The 22,317-nt window shown below is 38.8% G+C and overlaps 1 protein-coding gene across 1 annotated transcript in view; it reads right to left on the bottom strand.

Annotated features, from left to right (window-relative positions):
• Positions 1–22,317, bottom strand: part of LOC122802453 (stomatin-like) — a 183,041-nt gene that overhangs the window by 47,684 nt on the left and 113,040 nt on the right. The window contains exon 4 of the mRNA XM_044072075.1: positions 14,189–14,271. Within this exon, the coding sequence (XP_043928010.1) occupies positions 14,189–14,271 (83 nt within the window). The remainder of the gene's footprint in view (positions 1–14,188; positions 14,272–22,317) is intronic.

Raw genomic sequence — 22,317 nt, 5'->3', positions numbered from 1 at the left:
GTTTACAGTTTTATCTTTTATTTCATAAAGCATTTGAGTGTTGTGATTTTGTTTAGATTGCAAGTTGGATACATTTATTATAGATGATTTAAAAAGAGTTGGAAGGTGTGGATGCTCTGAGAGCAAAACAGATGTTCCATGCAGAATAATATTATACGTCAGACTGCACGGAAGAATTTGAAAGGGGAAAATAAATATTTTGCAACACAATTAAATGTTACAGTATGATGAATGTTTGATTTTCCGTAGAGAGACTCCCACAGTGAAAAGTAACTGATTGAAATGGCAGCACCATTAATGAAATGAAGTCTAGCTAATTTTCCTTTAAAGATGTTGAGTTATAAGTGGTCCATCACATCTTCTTGCCTAGCAGCATTATAATGAGTACAAATTGATGACATATTATAAATACAAATGGCAAAAATGAAACTTCAAGAATATTTTAGGTGGTAACAAGTATTGTTTCTCTGTGTTTAAAATACAAGCTGTGATAATTAACAGTGTTGGTCACATCATTCATGTAACTGTTACACATCCATCCGTAACCGTCCTTTTCCTATTTCTGCACATGGGGCCAGGGTGTCACACCAACAGTGACCATCTAGCACCAATGTTCACATTGCAAGGTTGCTAGCCCTATAGTGCTTGTTCCTCTACTTCACAAATACACATCCACACTCAGACCTATGGTTAGTTTAGAGCATCCAGCCTGCCTACGGCATGTCTTTAGAATATGGAAGGAAACTGGACCACCTGAGAAAAGTTCAAGTGAACACAGGGAGAACATACATACTCCATATAGAAGGCACCCCAGCCATGAATCAAACCAGAGAACCTCTTGCTGTGATGAGTTTATATATCATTGTCTGTGTTATGCATATTTGAATAGTTTAAATTTGTGCATCATCAGAATAAGTAATTGTTTAGGCACAAAGTGATCAGTACATTAATTATGCATAAAACAGCGTGAGAGAAGACTTGATATTTGGGCTCTTTGTTATAGTATTTCAGATGGACTGGAAAGTTTGTTGGTACCACACTGGAAGTATACTCTGACGTACTGCTAATTTTTAATAAATTATTTGCATTATTAAAAGGAAAAGTACCAGTAATGTAAGTAGTTTAAGAATGTTAATGTTACAAGTTTTGCTGTAAATCTTTAAATATTTTAAAACAATCTTAGTAACATTTCACATGAAACTTGGAAAGAAAATGATAATCATTTGACTACTGATGAGTCTGATAATAGTTTTGAATGGTCGCTTATGGACTAAGTAGAAATGAATAGTGAGAATCATCATCATCAACCCCCCCTTTTACCATTTTCTACATGGGTAAGGGGGTCGTGTCGACTGTTGCCATCTTGCCCTACTCAGTGCCCCTAACCTACCTTCTTCAACACTTATGCTTGACTGCCACAGGTCTTCTCTCACACAATTCATCCACCTCTATCCTGGACACCCTCATTTCCTCTTGTCTTCTTCTTCTTGTCTTTCCCAAATCTTCTTCACCAGATTGTTTTCTGCTTTTCTACACGTGCCCAGACCACTGTAATCTGTTCTCTTTGAACTTTTCTGTAACTGGAGCAACTTTGGTTTCTGCTCTGATGTCCTCATTTCTTCATCTGTCCCACAGTGCGCATCCTACCATGAATCTCAGGCACTTCATCTCCATCACCTCTAGCTTCTTCAGCTGCTTTGCCGTTACTGCCCAGGTTTGTGTATGGTACAGTATTACTGGTCACACCACTGTTTTCTACACTTCTATTTTCTGTGTCTTTGACATTCTTCTGTTATACATTACACCTGATACTATGTGTATTACTGGCCACACCACTGTTTTCTACACCTTTATTTTCTGTGTCTTTGACATTCTTCTGTTATACATTACACCTGATACTATGTGTATTACTGGCCACACCACTGTTTTCTACACCTTTATTTTCTGTGTCTTTGACATTCTTCTGTTATACATTACACCTGATACAATGTGCCAGTTGGTTGCAGCCCCTCTGATTCTAGCCTCTACCTCCTCATTCAGACTTCTCTTCTCCTCAACCATCCCTCTCAGATACTTAAAGTTGGGCAGTGTTTTGCAATTCATGGACGTGTTAGTCTCAGTAAGGAAAAACACCATTATTGGTTGATTTTCAGGTCTATGAATTGCAGTTAACTATCACAAACTGCAGATCACTTTCCATGCTAGTTACCTGCAGCAGTTGCACAGTGTAGGTAAAAGTATCCATCCCTCCTCATTCACTCTCCCAGACACATAAGTACACATTCGAACAAAACCATACAGCACACACACACACACACACACACACACACACACACACACACACACACACACACACACACACACACACACACACACACACACACACACACACACACACACACACACACACACACACACACACACACACACACACACACACACACACACACACACACACACACAGGGCAAGCCCCCCACTTCACTTTAGGAAATATATGCTAACCCAAACCCTAACCCAGCCCCAACCCTAACATGCAGCTTACCTTAAAAAAAGCCTTTTCTATAACACTATCACAACACAAGACAGCTTGGGCATTCACCACACACACACACACACACACACACACACACACACACACACACACACACACACACACACACACACACTGGCATGCAGACTGCGCTCAGCCACTAACAATCACACTCCTACACACACTAAATCTATCACCTACTCTAACCTTACCCTAACTTTAATAGACACTCACTGGCACACAAACTCCATGTACCTTTGTCGACAAACCAGAATTCACTCAACTTAGCATTTGCACAAATGGTCTTTTGCTCACTTTTTATAGCTGCTCGCTTAAATCATAGAAGTCAACTCTAACCACATATACATACATACACACACACACACACACACACACACACACACACACATATATATATATATATATATATATATATATATATATATATATAAAAACAGATAAAATGATATTTGCTACTAACAGAAATTGTTTAAAAAAATTAGCAGTAGTGCCAGAAGGACCCATTTACTACTACAGAGAAGAACATTTTCTTGCCAAATTGCAACCAGGACTTCGGACTAAAAATATCCATGTTTTTGATGTAGTCAAGTACCCACAAATACAATCATGATTAAGGGTTAATATCCCACCAGTCACACTGTTTGATGAAGTAATAACAAATACAAATATTAAAAGACATGAATCCAAGTAATTAAAACTCATTTAAAGCCTAAGAAATGCAATTATTAGTACATGTATCAAAAATATATATGTTCTTATTTGCCTGTGATAAGTTTCATGGCTAGTGTAAAATCAGTGTCCAGGTATAATATGGCATTACCATAAGGATCTATAACCTCAGCCTACCATCACATATTCAGCTTATCAATGGTGTCTCATCAAAGCTGCTAAATATCTTCTAAATCAGCCAAGTATGTAAAGCTGTATTAGTCTTATAAATTGTCTGCAATGTACATGGAAACATGTTATGATCAAACATGTAAAACTGTATTACTCTTACGTATTGTTAGCAATGTACATCACATGAAATATTCAAGCTCTGAAACTCTATAAGACAATACTTTGCCATGTATCTCTTTCTGCTATGTATAACTTTTATTATATATTTATTTATTTGTTTAAATGTGTGGCCCAGGAAACAGCACTGATTCCAAAGGACACATTTCAGTCTGAGCTTGGGAGTACAAAGACAACAGATACAAGGTAAAATGTACACAGTGACAACATATGCAAGACATTATAAATAGTGTGCATAACAATGTTTAGACATGTATCAGTTTTATAATATATATTAAAACACAGTGAAAGGCAATAAAAATGAATTAAAATATATGTAAATTGACAATATAAAATATGAGAAAATGAGCATTCATTAGAAAAACATAAACATCAGAGGTTACTTAAACTTCCTGACTTTCAATTCTACCTTAATACTTAAGTGCTCATTTAAGGTAGGAAACATTGGCTGCCAGAGCAATTCTCTTCTGTTCAAATGCAATTCAAGATGACCTGCTCTCTTATTCCTTAGAACTCTATGCATAGCTATTTTTGTACCTCCAGCAGATTTCAAAGAACTGTTCCTCAGATAGATAGCAAATTTTAGAGGTGTGATGCAGAATAAAGAAATAACTGGGAACATGTGTTTAGGGAGTGTAATGAGTTGGTACATGTTAAAAATTCCCTGCAGAGTACTCAGTCAGAAATATTGGGTGAACAGATGAGTGTAACTAAGGAAATTATTCTTTTATACTGGAAAACAGGATCTGAATTGCCTAGACATTGTAAGGCCTTGTTACGGTTAATTCTGTCGGCTGTCAAAAGTTTAAAGTAGTATTGAATATTGTAAAATAACTGGAGGAGAGATCTCCAGAAAAGGGAAGGAGCAATTATATATAAATAAGTGGAAATTGTGGGAACAGTATATGCAGAATAATGTTCAGAAAGGGGAGTGAGGTTTAAAGAAAGGCAGGAATTGAACAGTTTATGTAATGTTAGACTGATTATATTTATAAAGAAGGCAATATGTGTGATGTATAATGTATGTAAATGGAAGACAAATGTAAATATGGGTTGTTTTTTATTAATGTATGCCTGTGTTTCCAGATAATTTAATAAAGGTGTTTAAAAAGATGACTTACTCCTCTTCTAAAATAAATAAAGAAATAAAGAACAATTGTAGTACTTTTTACATTGTACTGAGTGCTTAAACACGATATTGCATTTCTGTTTTTGTCTTCTCTCTCTTTAAAAGTATATACATGCTTCTGGATTTCCTGTAGCAATTTTCTACCACTTCTTCCAATGTCGAAAGAATCAAATGCCCTACACTTTGCAACATAAACTACATTACTGAGTGGTTGATCAGTACTAAAAGTCACACTAGCTCTCTTACCCTGATGATATACATTATTAACTATAAAGCTGAAGCTGTTGTAAATGTGGCAGGCAGATTTACCCTGTCTTTATTTTAAGTGGTTTATAGGTATTCCTCTCTCTACCACTTTACAACAAGATTTTTAAATCTGCACTCTTTTGTGGCTGAAGAATATGGACGTTTACCCATAAACCTCAGATGCAATAGGAATACCACTGAATGTCTTTTAGTTATCCTGAAATATATTCTTGATGAGACCCATATCAATATTATAATCAGGACCCATCATGACGTTGTTTGATTTTACTTGGTTGTAAACAATAAGCTGTGGCTGGTTTAGACTAAAATCCAAAACCTAAAGGAAAATCAGCTTGCTTTAATAAAATCCTCTCCAAATTAAAAAAAATGATCAATAAAATGATACATTGTCACAATATTATATTTATACTTACTATGTAGCATATGAGTGGTTTCCAACCCATACATAAATAGATTGGCATAGCTGGGGCCATTGCCGCCCACATTGCCACACCATTTGTCTATTTATCTATGGGTGGGAAACCACTCATATACTACATAGTAAGTATAAAAATACTATTGTAACACTGTATCATTGTATTGATGATGTTTTTTTTTTAATTTGGGGAGAAATGGAGGAGGCTCTGGGTGAATTCAGAACATACATTAATAGCTTATGTACATTTTTAGAATTTACCTGCCAATATACTTCAGCAACAATACATTTTCTGGATGTGACCATCTTTAAAGACAAAAGCAAACTAGGAACCAAAATATTTAAAAAAGAGGTTCAAACAATACATATTTACATTACAGCAGCATGCACCCCAAAAAAGACCAAAGAGAATATAGTAAAAGGACAGTTATTAAGGATTATTGACTTAACAGAAAGGGAAGAAGATTTCTTCATAGAAAGTAATAATTTCTGTGAAAAACTTTCAGAGAGGCTATCCAAAAACACTAGTTAACAGGTATAAAAACTAATGTTATAACTCAGAGAGGTATGGGAAATAGAAGAGCATGCAGAGTTTACAAAAATGAAAACAAGGTTAGAATGCTTTTTGTCAACACTTTAGACTTTGTAAGAATAAAGGATATAATAACAAAAAATTGGAAATTGTTTGGGGGTCAAACTGAGTTACTGGAAACAATAGGGCATAAGCCTCTTTTTACTCAGAAAAGAGGGAAAAGTTTTAAAAATGTCTTTCAAAGTAAGTTGAGTATACCAAAAGTAAGGTCAGATAAGAATGGAATGGTTAAGTGCTATAACTGTAATGTGCACAACTGCTTATTCACAGAAAAAACAGAATGCACTTTAAATAATGTCAAAATAACTGTCAATGGGGTTTTACATGTAAATACAAGTACGTAATTTATGTCACTTTTTGTTAAGAATGTAAATCTTTTTATGTAAGGAGAACTACAAGAGAATTGTATAAATTAATTTATGAACACAAATATGCAGTTTCTATTGGGGATAAAAGGAATGCTAATTTTAAATTCCTTGTAGTGGATGCCCTGAACAATGTTGAAAATTCATTAAATCCAGAAGATGACTTGGGATGGTTGGAATAGAGCTGACAGGTTAGACTTAATGCTTGCTACCCCCTGGTTTGAACAACAGAGAAGACTTTATTATGCACCTGAAACGTAAAGGGTTAAAACACTAATTTTAAAAAAAAGTGTTTAAATGTGTGTTATTGAATGTTAACTTCCAGTCTGAAGAAATCTTATTACAGATGAAAGCGCTTACTGGAGGTTTTTGTGGATTTGTCTTGGATTTTATTAAAGCAACCTGATTTTCCTTTTGGTTTTGTTCTTGCTTTTGGATTTTAGTCTAAATCAGCTTTAGCTTACTCTTTTGAAACTACTTTGGCTTTGAGTTCAGTAAAATGGAAAATCATGCTATTGTTTCTGGATCTGGCTTTATGTCATTGCCTGCTAGATGTGTTTTAAATGACACTCCAAATGGTTCCTTCATTTTAACTCAAGAAGGGACAGCAAGTACATCTTTTTGTTAGACAAAATGCTATGTATACTGGGAACAACAGGAGTGATGAATTACTTTTAGGTTGTCTGGCACCACCCTTGAATCCATTTCAGAATAAAGAAAACAGCAGAAATGAGGTTCGTAATATAAATCTAACTGATGCTTTTTTGCACTTAGAAAGAGACCTAAGCAAGCTGAAATGTCTCCAATGGGACAATACTTATTTTGAAAACAGTCTAAGAACTCAAATGGTACCAAAGGGTCTTAGGGTAACAAAATTACCTTCTGGAAATGAATATACAAAAGAGTTCATGGACAAATGGTTAGAAATTAATCTGAAAACTGGTTTTCAATATATGGAGCTTCTTGTCTCTTTAAATAGAAATAATATGGCTATTTTGAATGAAAAAAATTGCTCTGATTTCAACAAAGTTAAGCAGACTACTTTATTTGACAATTTTGAAACAAAGATGTGTGCCATACAAGATTGGTTAATTAAACTCATTGAAGTTTTGTATAAAAGGAAAACTAAAAAGTATGGGAGAGACTGCGCTGACTATGAAGGAGGCATGGCTTCTACATACAGCCTCTTCATTCAGAATGACATTGAGGTCAGACAGGAAGAACCAGACATGGATAATAGCAGCTGTGAAGTAAATGAGGTTAGAAGATCAGAGAGTTTGTTGTACAAACAACGGAATCAGGAGGAAACACACCCATGTATTTCTGAAGCCCAAAAACATCAAAATAAAAAGAAAAACATGACGATGATGAAAACGAGTGGGAGATGGGGAGAAAACAGTAGGGATGTACAAGAAACATAGTAAGACAAGCTTCCACTCAGCCTGTGTATGTTTATCAGCAAAAGAAAGGTGGGCTCAAGTAATTGCTTCTTCTTCAAATAAAGGATATACAAATAATGGAAGGCAGTCAAAAAACTAGAAGAACAACAACAATGGATGGAAAACATAGGTACTTTTTCATTTAAAATAGTTAATTTATCTAGTTATGAACTCTCTCATGAAGAATGCTGTATTTTAAGTAAAGGGTGGAATTTTGTGCCTGCTGGAAGGGCAGACAAAATTGAAGTACTTAATAGCATCAGAGACTATGTAAGACAGTTAAATTTTAAGTTCAAAATTACTGAAACACAAAAAGAAAGGTTTTCCAAAACCCAGCACATTTAATCCACCATTAAGAGAAGAGCTGGAAATGTTTTAAATAGTTGTGAGTTGAAAATTATTGAAGCTCTTGAAAATGAATCTAGTTATAATTATTATAATATGTCTAGTAAAGAGAGAAAACAGTTTTTTGAATTTATCAAGAAAGATGAGTTATTACTGTTTAAAGCTGATAAAGGGGGACAATTGTGGTTTTAGATAGAACGATGTATGAAATCAAAATGTATGATTTATTGTCTGATGTTAATTTTTATAAGAAAGTGTCATTCAAAGACATTAAGAAAGCTTATTCATTTATTGATTCCTTAGTGGAAGAATGGTTTTATACAGCTAGAATTACCTGAGGTATCAGAAAATATTTTACCATTGAGAATCCAAAACTAAGTAGTATCTTTGGAATTCCAAAGATCCACAAACAACTAAATGACCCCCCCCCCCCAAGACCCATTGTGTCTAGTTTACATAATAAAATAGAGAGTATGACTATCTATGTAGACAAACACTTACAAAGGGTTGTGGTTAACAGCAGTACATATATTAGGGATACATTTGATTTTTTTGGAAAAGATCAAAGAAATTTATGTGGAATAAAGTGATTTATTGGTGACTATGGATATAAAATCACTGTATGCAGTAATACCTAACAATGAAGGTATGGAGACAGTGAGACTTGAATTGTTAAAATCTAAACTATATTCTACAATACTGTAGGAATACTAATGGAGCTGCTTGATGTTATTCTCAGTTATAATTTCTTTTCATTTAATAATGATTTCTTTCATCAAACAAATGATGTGGCAACGGGGGTGGCAATGGCCCCCAGCTATGCCAATCTATTTATGTATGGGTGGGAAACCCCTCATATACTACATAGTAAGTATAAAAATATTATTGTGACAATGTATCATTTTATTGATCATTTTTTTTTGTTTAATTTGGAGAGGAACAGAGGAGGCTCTGAGTGAATTCAGAACATAATTAAAAATGTATTTACATTTTTGGAATTTACTTGCCAGTCTAGTTCAGCAACAATACATTTTCTGGATGTGACCTTCTTTAAAGAAAAAAGCAAACTAGGCACCAAAATATTTAAAAAAGAGGTTCAAAAAATACATATTTACACTACAGCAGCATGCACCCCAAAAAAAGACCAAATAGAATATAGTAAAAGTACAGTTATTAAGGATTATTGACTTAACAGAAAGGGAAGAAGATTTCTTCATAGAAAGTAATAATTTCTGTGAAAAACTTTCAGAGAGGCTATCCAAAAACACTAGTTACAGATATAAAAACTAATGTTATAACTCAGAGAGGTATGAGAAATAGAAGAGCATGCAGAGTTTACAAAAATGAAAATAAGGTGAGAATGCTTATTGTCAACAGTTTAGTAAGAATAAAGGATATAATAACAAAAAATTGGAAATTATTTGGGGGTCAAACTGAGTTATTGGAAACAATAGGGCATAAGCCTCTTTTTACTCAGAAAAGAGGGAAAAGTTTTAAAAATTTCTTTCAAAGTACGTTGAGTATACCAAACATAAGGTCAGATAAGAATGGAATGGTTAAGTGCTATAATTGGGTTACCTATCAAAACATCTACTCTTCATAACATCTAAACTCAAAACATCAAGACCATAACATCTAAACTTCAAAACATCTAAAACTCATAACATCGAATCTCAAAACACTGAAAACTACAAAGCAGCTATAAATTACATCCTACAGAGTTTTCACTATGTTTATGCAGTGGGGCTTAACCCCTGCACCCCCCATGTGGGGAGCTCCACCCCCACACCCCCATAGGTTCATAGGTTCATAGGTTCATACTAGGCTATCTGCCCTAGGGCATTTATAAGCCTAGCCAGAGTGTGTTTGGCTTTCGCCACCCATTTTAAATTAATTTTGCTATGCCATTTTTTGAGGTTAGTATACTGTGCCTCTGTCTAACAGTGACACAGAAGTGATAGCCGGGGTAAACCTATGATCTCCCATCCACTTATCAAGATTCCTCTTGAAGAGAGTCAATGTGGAACTCTGCCTAACCTGGGCTGGGATTTTATTCCAGAGTGAAGGGAGCCTCTGGGTTATGAATCTGTCCCTCCAGCATGTCCTATTTATTTCAGTGCTGAGGTTCAAGTCTCTCGAGCGCGTAGCTCGATGGGATTTGGATTTTCTGAGGTGCAGCATGTCCATTAATTCCGGGTTGGACATGGCTTTATACGTCAGGCACAGATCGCCTTTGAGCAGGCGGTATGCCACTGAGTAGAGCTGGAGTTTCTTTAACCGGGCAGCATATGGCATCTGTTTGAGCCCTTTGATCCTCTTGGTGAGGTACTTCTGGGGTCTTTCCAGTTGCTGCAGGTGTCTGGCAAGGTACATCCCAAAAGGGGCATTGTACTCAATTATGGGCCTAATGAGGAATGAGTAAAGAGGCACGATGACCTCCCCTGATCTAGATGTGAATCCCTTCATGATTAGGTGGGCTATATAAAATGTTTTTCTAACCACTTTGGCCACGTGGTTGTCAAATGAGAGATTGCTATCAACTTGGGTCCCCAGGTCCCTAATGACTTCTTCTGTACTTAATGGATTACCACCTATGTGGTAATTTGTGGCACTTTGTTTTGCCAAAGGGATGACTATACACTTTTGGCATTTACCTTGAGGCCATGGCTTTGGCACCAGTTGTCTGTTTCTATGAGGCCCTTTTGTAGGATGCTTGTGTCGGCTGGAGAGTTGATTACGGCACCCAGTTTGCAGTCATCTGCAAACTTGGTCAGCCACAGTCCTTCCGTGTTGGCCTGTACCACCGAGAAATATATACCGAAAAGAGAGGTCCCAGGACTGAGCCTTGTGGGGCGCCACTTGTAATTGGTTTGGAGTCTGACATGGCTCCAGCAATTCTAACCATGTGGGTTCTGTCCTTGAGCCAGTTTGCAACCCATCTAGTGACATAGGGGTTTATATTTAAGCTGGTGAGCTTATCTATAATGCCCGAGTGGGGTATTGTATCGAAGGCTTTTGCGAGGTCCAGGTAGGCTGTGTGGACCACCTTCCCCTCGTCAATGGCCTTGGTGACTGTTTCAAAGAAATCGACCAGGTTTAAGAGGCAGGATCTGCCCTTAACAAAGCCAAACTGGGTAGGATCCAGTGTCTGTAGGTCCCCAATATCTTTATTTATGAGGTCCATGATGATCCTTTCCATAGCTTTGCAGACCAAGCTAGTCAGGCTTATGGGGCGATAGTTTCCAGGATCCGTTGAGGCACCACCTTTGTGGAGAGGGACCACTGTTGCTGTACGCCACTCTTTGGGTACATATTCTGTAGTAAGGCTAAGATTGAACAGTAGTTTTATGTTTGGGTTTAGCTCTTCTTGGAGTTCATGTAGGACGCAGCCCAGGACACCATCTGGTCCCACTGATGCTGTGTTTTTTGCTTTGGAGAGGGCGGCTCTAACCTGAGCAGCTGAGATGTCAGGGGGGCAGCACTCTGTTGGGATAGATATTTGCCCTTTTGGTGGGGAGGGGAGGAGAAGTTTGCACTGAACCTGTCAGCTAGGATGTTGGCAATGTCTGTGGGCTCGGTGTATTTTTTGTCATTTTGGACTAATTCTGAGCATATCTGGGAATTCCCACCCAGGTTCCTAACATAACTAAAGAAAGTCTTGTGATTATCCTTAGTGTCCTGTGCAATTTTTCTCTCGAAGCTGGCCTTAGACGATTTTATGAGTGCCCGTAGTTTTTTGCTAATACTGATCAGAGATGCCTTCCCTTTTTGGGATTTTGCTCTATCATGTAGTAGCTTCCTCCTTCTATTGTATAGTTTGTTTATGGCTGGGGTCCACCAGACAGGACGTCTGCCTTTGGAGGATTGGGTCCTGGTTTTATTTGGGATTGCATGATCCATGCATTCCTGAAGGTGTTCATAGAATGCATTTATAAAGGATTCTGTGGTCTGGGCCGTATTTTCCACAGGCCCGGGGGCTTTGAAGGATTTCGCCTCGGTTTTGAGGCATGTGAAATTTGCTTTAGAGAAGTTTTTCACTGTGGTTTTCTGGGCAGGGGGATGTGAATATCCAGTGAGATTAGTTTATGGTCTGATCTTACCAGTGAGGGATACACTTCTGGTCTGAAGCATAGTGTCCCCATGTTGGTGATGATCAGGTCCAGTATGTTTTCCCCTCTTGTACCAACTACAAGGTCGCACTACAGTGGGGGAAAAAGTTAATTTCCTAACCCCACTTCAGTGCAACCTTGGAGTTGGTATATTTCATTTATGGGGGTGTGGGGTGCAGGGGGCCTTGCCCCCCTGCATAAACAGAGCAAACAGTGTGTGGGATGTCATTTATAGTTGCTTTGTAGTTTTCAATGTTTTGAGATTCGATGTTATGAGTTTTACATGTTTTGAAGTTTAGATGTTATGGTCTCGATGTTTTGAGTTTAGATGTTATGAAGAGTAGATGTTTTGATAGGTAACCCAATTATAGCACTTAACCATTCCATTCTTATCTGACCTTACATTTCGTATACTCAACATACTAAATACAAATCTTCAGCAATGCTGGCTGAATGTTGACTAATCATATTTTGATGTATAATTTGTTGGAAACAATTTTATAAATTGTCCTTTTTCTGAATGATGTGCTTCATATTTCTCTACTAAACAAGATAGTGTTTTTACTAGAAATCAAGCATTTCTTTTCCTCTGAGTTTCTGTAGCATGAAAATGAGAATAGTTACACAACAAGAGTTACAGCCCCACACGGGTACAGGAGGGTGTCCCCCCACAAGAGTTACAGCCCCACACGGGTACAGGAGGGTGTGTCCCCAGAAGAGTTACAGCCCCACACGGATACAGGAGGGTGTGTCCCCACAAGAGTTACAGCCCCACATGGGTACAGGAGGGTGTGTCCCCACAAGTGTTACAGCCCCACACGGGTACAGGAGGGTGTGTCTCCACAAGAGTTACAGCCCCACATGGGTACAGGAGGGTGTGTCCCCACAAAAGTTACAGCCCCACACAGGTACAGGAGGGTGTGTCCTCACAAGAGTTACAGCCCCACATGGGTACAGGAGGGTGTGTCCCCACAAGAGTTACAGCCCCACATGGGTACAGGAGGGTGTGTCCCCACAAGAGTTACAGCCCCATATGGGTACAGGAGGGTGTTTTCCCACAAGAGTTGCAGCCCCACATGGGTACAGGAGGGTGTGTCGCCACAAGAGCTGCAGCCGCACATGGATACAGGAGGGTGTCCCCCCACAAGAGTTACAGCCTCACATGGGTACAGGAGGGTGTGTCCCCACAAGAGTTGCAGCCCCACATGGGTACAGGAGGGTGTCCCCCTACAAGAGCTGCAGCCGCACATGGATACAGGAAGGTGTCCCCCCCACAAGAGTTACAGCCTCACATGGGTACAGGAGGGTGTGTCCCCACAAGAGTTGCAGCCCCACATGGGTAAAGGAGGGTGTCCCCCCACAAGAGTTGCAGCCCCACATGAGTACAGGAGGGTGTGTCCCCACAAGAGTTACAGCCCCACACAGGTACAGGAGGGTGTGTCCCCATAAGAGCTGCAGCCGCACATGGATACAGGAGGGTGTCCCCCCACAAGAGTTGCAGCCCCATATGGGTACAGGAGGGTGTGTCCCCACAAGAGCTGCAGCCGCACATGGATACAAGAGGGTGTGTCCCCACAAGAGTTGCAGCCCCACATGGGTACAGGAGGGTGTGTCCCCACAACAGTTGCAGCCCCACACAGGTACAGGAGGGTGTGTCCCCACAAGAGTTGAGGCCCCACACAGGTACAGGAGGGTGTGTCCTCACAAGAGTTGCAGCCCCACATGGGTACAGGATGGGTGTCCCCCCCTACAAAAACAATTGCTAATGGTAATGCCCTGCTCAGAGAAAGATTTTGTGGTGAAATTTTCAGTCAGTTATGCATCATGGCAATGCCGATTCAAATTGCATCCTGTAAGTGAATCCACAAAAGCAGAATCAAACAGTCTGCTCAATATCAGCAAATTATAGCAATATACACAAATATGAACTAAGGATAAATAAAATCAAAATCAGTTACCTCTTGTGGGGGAATGTCAAAAGAAATTGTTCTTAGGTCAACTTTCACAAAGTTGTCAGTACAAGGCAACACAAAAAACAAGCCTGCAGAAAGACAAAAATGCAAATTACTTTTTACTGGTGATGTGTTAGTAAGTGATCTAGAACATTCACTGATGTAATTTGTGTTACAAATTGTATAAAGCATTTTTGACAAAATAATGTGCAAAATGTTGAACCATTTTCTGCCTTTCTTTGCTTATATAATACTCAGTACATGGTGGGTATGCAGTGATTTCATATTTCTGTAATAGCTTGTCATAAAGGTAAGCCCTTGAACAGAGTACACTGCAGCTGGTTTGGGTCATTAATTTGCAGCTACATGATTTATCCTGTTCAAGGCTGTGATAGAACCAGAGCCTATACCAACAAGTAAAAGGAGTAAGTCAGAAAACTAATGGTGAGTGCAAGTCCAGCCCATTACAGGATATGCACAAGCTTAAACACACACACACACACACACACACACACACACACACACACACACACACACACACACACACACACACACAAATACACCCCCCCCCACACACACACACACACACACACACACATGCACACACACACACACACACACACACACACACACACACACACACACACGCACACGCACACGCGCGTGGATGCTCACGCGTGTGTACACAAGAGACTGTGGGTGGAAACTGAACTGAAAAGGCACGTAGACACAAGAAAGACATGCTGATTCCACAGAGAAGGCATCTCAGTCTAGAAGTGAGCCCAAGAACCAAGTACAAGGAGGCAATTATGGTATCTTTTGTACTACAGTTCTGCCCATTACTGGTCATGATGCTACAATGTGCGCACCAAGCAGGTGAGATGAGAGAGATAACTGAGACAACATTTAGAAAGGAACCTGAGTGTCCTAGAACAGTCTGGAGTTGACAGATGGGGACTCTGCCTCCCCTATTTATTTGCCACCTAGTAGGGATAATAGTAATAGTAATAGTAGTAGTATTTTAACAAGAGGGAGGAGCACAGGGTGACATACAAGAGTGGAGGAAGATGCACACAGATGGATTATATCTTATGTAGAAGGGCCAGTCTGAAGGAGATTGGAGACTGTAAAGTGGTGGCAGGGGAAAGTGTAGTTAGGCAGCATAGGATGGTGGTTTGTAGGCTAACATTGGTGATCAAGAAGAGGAGGATGAGTGTGAGGGCAGCACCAAGGGTCAAATGGTGGAAATTGAAAAAGGGTAATTGTGAGGTGATGTTCAGGGAATAGTTAAGACAGGCACTGGGTGGCAGTGAAGAGTTACCGAATAGCTGGGTAACTACAGCAGAGCTAGTAAGAGAGATGGCTAGAAAGGTGCTTGGTGTGACATCTAGAATGAGGAAGGAGGACAAGGAGATCTGGTGGTGGAATGAAGAAGTACAGGAGAGTATACAGAGAAAGAGGTTGATGAAGAAGAAGTGGGATTGTCAAACAGATGAAGAAAGTAGACAAGAGTATAAGGAGATGAGGTGCATGGCAAAGAGAGAGGTTGCGAAGGCTAAGGATAAGGCGTATGAAGAGTTGTATAAAAGGTTGGACACTAAGGAGTGAGAAAAGGACCTGTACCGATTGGCTAGACAGAGGGACCGAGCTAGTAAAGATGTGCAGCAGGTAAGGGTGATAAAGGATAATGAGGGAAACATACAAGCAAGCGAGAAGAGTGTGTTGAGCAGATGGAAAGAGTACTTTGTGGGGTTGATGAATGAAGAGAATGAGAGGGAGAGGAGGATGGATGATGTGCGGATAGTGAAACGTGAAGTACAGTGGATTAGCAAAGAGGATGTAAGGTTAGCTATGAAGAGGATGAAGAACGGAAAGGCTGTTGGTCCAGGTGACATTCCTGTGGAAGCATGGAGGTGTTTAGGTGAAATGGCAGTGGAGTTTTTAACTAGATTGTTTAATGAAATCTTGGAAAGTGAGAGGATGCCTGAGGAATGGAGAAAAAGTGTTTTGGTACTGATTTGTAAGAATAAGGGTGATGTGCAGAGCTGTAGTAACTACAGAGGGATTAAACTGATCAGTCACAGCATGAAGTTATGGGAAAGAGTAGTGGAAGCTAGGTTAAGAAGGGACGTGATGATTAGTGATCAGCAGTATGGTTTCATGCCAGGAAAGAGCACTACAGATGCGATGTTTGCTCTGAGAGTGTTGATGGAGAAGTACAAAGAAGGTCAGAAGGAGTTGCATTGTGTCTTTGTGGATTTAGAGAGAAAATATGACAGGGTGCCTAGAGAGGAGTTGTGGTATTGTATGTGGAAGTCGGGAGTGTCAGAGAAGTATGTAAGAGTGGTACAGGATATGTACAAGGGTAGTGTGACAGCAGTGAGGTCTGCGGTGGGAGTGATGGATGTGTTTAAGGTGGAGGTGGGATTACATCAAGGATCAGCTCTGAGCCCTTTCTTATTTGCAATAGCGATGGACAGACTGACAGACGAGATCAGACAGGAGTCCCCGTGGACTATGATGTTTGCAGATGACATTGTGATCTGTAGTGAGAGTAGGGAACAGGTGGAGGAGACCCTGGATAGGTGGAGATATGCTTTAGAGAGAAGAGGAATGAAGGTCAGCAGGACTAAGACAGAATATATGTGTGTGAATGAGAGGGAGGATGGAGGAATGGTGACGATGCAGGGAGTAGAGGTGGTGAAGGTGGATGAGTTTAAGTACTTGGGATCAACAGTTCAGAGTAATGGTGACTGTGGAAGAGAGGTGAAGAGGAGAGTACAGGCAGGATGGAATGTGTGGAGAAGAGTGTCAGGAGTGATTTGTGACAGACGAGTACCAGTAAGAGTGAAAGGGAAGGTCTACAAGAGGGTAGTGAGACCAGCTATGTTATATGGGTTGGAGACAGTGGCAGTGACAAAAAGGCAGGAGTCAGAGCTTGATGTGGCAGAGTTGAAGATGTTAAGATTTGCACTGGTTGTGATGAAGGTGGACAGGATTAGGAATAAGTATATTAGAGGGCCAGCTCAGGTTGGAAGGTTTGGAGACAAAGCCAGAGAGGCAAGATTATGTTGGTTTGGACATGGGAGTGATTTGTGACAGACGAGTACCAGTAAGAGTGAAAGGGAAGGTCTACAAGAGGGTAGTGAGACCAGCTATGTTATATGGGTTGGAGACAGTGGCAGTGACAAAAAGGCAGGAGTCAGAGCTTGACGTGACAGAGTTGAAGATGTTAAGATTTGCACTGGGTGTGATGAAGGTGGACAGGATTAGGAATAAGTATATTAGAGGGCCAGCTCAGGTTGGAAGGTTTGGAGACAAAGCCAGAGAGGCAAGATTACATTGGTTTGGACATGTGCTGAGGAGGGATGCTGAGTATATTGGGAAAAAGATGCTAAGGATGAAGCTGCCAGGTAACAGGAAAAGAGGAAGGCCTAAGATAAGGTTTATAGATGTGGTGAGAGAGGACAAGCAGGTGGTTGGTGTGACAGAGCAAGATGCAGAGGACAGGAAACAGTTGATCTGCTGTGGCGACCCCTAATGGGAGCAGCCGAAAAGAGAAGAAGTAGTGATCAAGATTTCCAGTTATCATGCAACATGGGGTGAACTCTGCTGAACCAAAAAATGTTCAGACCTCTGTATATATCACTGTGCTAAAGTGATATATACAGAACGTTTAAGGGTTTTCTATCAGAATACAGCATAAAACAACAGTCATAGAACTTTGGGAAAATAAGCAAACTATGAGTAAATAAAAAAGAAACATGTTCTTTTCTGAAGAGAATTGTGATGTTCTGGTTCAATCTGAATACCAGTTAGGGTCTCCCCTGAAAAAGATCACTGATCTACTGGGACTAACTCACTCGAAGCTAAGACACAAACACAAACTGGGTCCGTACTACCAAAAGAAGAAGCACCACAGTGTATCCGACTGCCCAAATAAACCCTGCAAGCACGATGAAATAACGTACTGTTTATTACAAAAACAAAAAATCACATAAAGCGCTTTTCGTCAGGCCACATAGCCCAACTTCTTCAGATAATTGTACTACATAGAACATGAACTATATAGGAAGTGGAAAGGAAGTGAAAAGTCAGCTGGTTCCTGAATCAGCAGGAATCAGCTGCTCTTAAAGTGGCAACCACCTTCATTCATTACCTAATTTATGTGGCTTAAACAACTCTCATCTACACATTGTTTCAAGACAATATTTTAAAATAACAGTTGAATAGTATAAAAAAGTCTAAAACCAGTGGTTATCTATTATGAAATATTAATGCAGTTAAAGTTAAAATTAACAATATATATATATATATATATATATATATATATATATATATTTATTTATTTATTTATATTTTTATTATCTTCGAGTAAAATAGACCTTAAAAGCATATAAACCTTAAAAGCATATGAATGTGAATCAAAAACAGCAAAACCTGACTTGAAAAGCTGAAGTCAAATACATTCTAAAACCGTAGTATACATGGACCATTTTAAACACAGCATAATAGTCAACACCTAACCAAATTTTTAAGTTGTAGTATACACTTAATTGAATACATTTCATTAATGCCCGGAGGGTAACATGCAAAGGTATGTAATTGCCAACTCAATTCTAATTTCTCTAAGAGCAAGGAAAGAGGCCCTCCTCTAGGGTCGTAGGCAGTACAATCTATAGCCCTAAAAGTAAAACCATGGGAGGGTGCTTTCATAATATGCCTGGCTAATGCGTTCTCTGAGTTGTTAGACCTAATAGCATATGTGTGTTCATATACCCTGTCCCTAAGCCTTCTGTCAGTTTATCCAATATAGAAGGCAGGACAGGTATGACACTTAGCCAGGTATAACACTCCCTTGGAGTTGCAATCAAATTTGTACTTAATATTGTATTCAAAACCTCTTATACTAAATTTTGTTCCCTGCTCCATATATTTACAGTAAGGGCATGACAAACACTTATTCGTACCTGCATGGTTAAATGTAGCAGAGTTTGAGTGCCAAACTAGATTTTTTAAGTTTTTTTCCTTTTCTATAAACTATTTTAGGGAAAGCAATAGGGTCTCTTAATATACGTGTATCCATGTTTATCAAGTCCCAATTTTTCCTTAAATTTATTTGGATTTATTTGGGCAGTTGGATATACTGTGGTGCTTCTTCTTTTGGTAGTACGGACCCAGTTTGTGTTTGTGTCTTAGCTTCATTTATTTTCTATGGAAGAGCCTACAAATGTACCTGCTTCCCTCACTTCTGACTCAGATGGAGGTATGAATGAAACGGAAGGAACACTATCTACTTTATCGGCTTTAGTGCTTAAATTGTATAAACAGCTTGATATATTGGTGGCTAGAGTTGACAGTCTGGCTAGGAAACCTATGGCGCCACCTATTACAACAAAAGCACCTTCATTACCATCTATTAAACAACAGAAACTAGTAAGTCCTTTGTCTAATAACTATGGATACACCAGAAGAGGACCCTCTTTTCAACATGTCTATTCACCCTATACCGCAAGAAGAGTTGGAATGTGGACGTAACAACAGAGGTGAAGGCCATGTTTTACAAAGAGAGCGCACTTCCAATGGACCAGCAGCAAACCTGAACTTTAATTTTGACCTTTCTTCTTGGTCAGAACAGTTGCCAACTTTTCAGCTTCCTACTTCAACTCGAACACAAAGTGAGCTAATTACTGAAAATGTACAAACTGAAACATTGAATGGCAAACTTAAGTTATTAGACTTAAAGTTACTTAAATATAAAAAACTACATTTGGAACTAGCTTATTTTATACAATGTATCAGCGAAGGCATAGTTCCAAAAGGTCTTCGAATTTGGCAATATCCTACTGGGCTGGTAGGAGGTTCGGAATTTCATCAGGACTTAATAAAAATGTTTAATAATCATGGTATTGAACTGTTACAACTCATAAGTAAGCACTACCAAAAAACTGCAGAGGACTTACTACAAGAAGCTACTAGTTCAGATTGTGAAATAAAGAGAGACAGTGACTTTTTTCATTATAAGTATGAATATGAAAGATCGTTTTCTACTATTGACCATCACCTTGAGAAACTAAAAAACAACAAAATCAAAAAACTAAGTCGTGATAGGGAAGCCTATGATAAGGGCTTGGCATACCCAGCACCTCCCTTGTCCCAGATGAACTTTGGTAATATTAGGGACCAAAGTCAGGGTATGACAGCAGGGGGAGTTGGTGGAGCTACTGACATGCATGAATTGGACCAATTCGAAGAGGGCTGGACACAAATACCCAGAAGGAAAGGTAATAACAACAACAACGATAGTAACAAAAAGTACAGAATTAACTCAAATGGTGCCCAAATCAATAAAGTCAATGCAGCTAACCATGGTAATAATTTTCATAATGCCCACTATGGTACAAGAAGCCAAAATGGCTTTGGTAATCAGGATTTTCAAGTTTCTGCCTCGGGGTACAACCTGAGGCAAGGCACAAAGAAAATGTACTATCACCCACATCAGTAACTGGTGAATACACTAATGTGGGGACTATGGATCTTTCCAGTGCAGAACCGACACAGCAAGAGAAACCAGATGAAGAGAATGCATTTTTAGAAGAACCAGTTGTTACTATTGTATATAATTCCACTGGGGACTTTAAGATTTTTAATTACTCTGATTTCCATGTTGACACTACTTTAGCTAACTTATTATCAAAAGGTTTTACTTTTGTTCCTTCATGTAGAACCAACATAGCAGACTTTATTATTGATTTTAAACTATTCATAAGGAAGTTGAATTTAAACTTATTACTAGGAGAGGCACCATTCTCTATCACACCATTTTACATTACTACTACATTTTGCCACCATCCCCACCCAGACGTGGCTTTATTTGAAAAAATATGTATGTTATATATTTTTCACAAAATAAACAAGATGAACAATGAATACACTACTAGTTTTAATTATAACATTACTAAGGAAGAAAAACAAGCACTTATGTATCTGCAACAAGCACACATCAGGACCGTGAAACCAGATAAAGGAGGGGGCATAGCCATTTTCAACTTGGATGATTATAACAATAAAATTCAAACTATTTTAGATAGTGATATTTATGAGGAGGTATCAAAGAACGAATTAAACATAGCTTATAGAAGAGCTAGGGTATTTTTTGAAAAATTATTCGTTGAAGCAAGGATAGACATGACTGTAGCAAATTATTTACATATGTCGGCCCCAAGGATACTTACTATTTTTGGAGTACCAAAAATACATAAATGCATAGACAATCCACCCATGAGACCATTGGTCGACGCTAAAGCAAGTATTACTTACACTTGCTCAAAATTTATTGACCACACTTTAAAGAAATATGTGGCAAAACAAAAGTATATTTGTAAAGATTCTTGGACATTTTTGGATAATATAAATCACCTACAATACCAAGTCGATTTAAACTTTCTTACAATAGATGTGAAAGACTTGTATTCATCAGTTCCCCATACAGAGGGAATTGAATGGGTGAGTTTATTACTACATGATATGGGAGCCCTTCAGAATGAAATAAAATTGATGGCTGAATTATTGGATACAGTTCTTTCCAACAATTACATCACTTTTAACAACACATACTACTTACAAAAAATAGGAGTGGTGATGGGCTCTCCATGTGGTGGTACATTTGCAAAATTTAGTAATGGCCTACTGGGAACACGAACATGTCTTTGGCGTAACTACATACATAAGTAAGATTAAATACTATACACGTTTCCTGGATGATATATTTATCCTGTTCCAGGGTAACCAACAGGAGGCTTTTAATTTTTTAACTTACTTAAACAACCCTAGTACATTTTTAAAATTCACATACAATTTTTCACAGGATAGAATTGCTTATTTGGAGGTTGATTTAAGTAAGGATAGACAAAGCCAATGTTTTAAAGCCAGGATTTATAGAAAGGAAACATATTCAAATGCATTTCTTCACTATAGTAGCTGCCATCCGTTCCACCAAAAACGTTCAGTTGTTAAGGGCCAATTTGTAAGGGCAGCTCGAATGGTTACAGATGACAACCAGTTTATTGAAGAATGCTTAACACTTATGGACATGTTTAAAAAGAGAGGTTATCCTATTTCACTCCTATAGGAAA

This window comes from Protopterus annectens, chromosome 5.part0, assembly GCF_019279795.1.
Source record: "Protopterus annectens isolate FY-2018-M chromosome 5.part0, PAN1.0, whole genome shotgun sequence".
Lineage (NCBI taxonomy): Eukaryota > Metazoa > Chordata > Ceratodontiformes > Protopteridae > Protopterus > Protopterus annectens.
The sequence above is the reverse complement of the archived record's forward strand: the minus strand, read 5'-3'. Positions and strand labels throughout refer to the sequence as shown.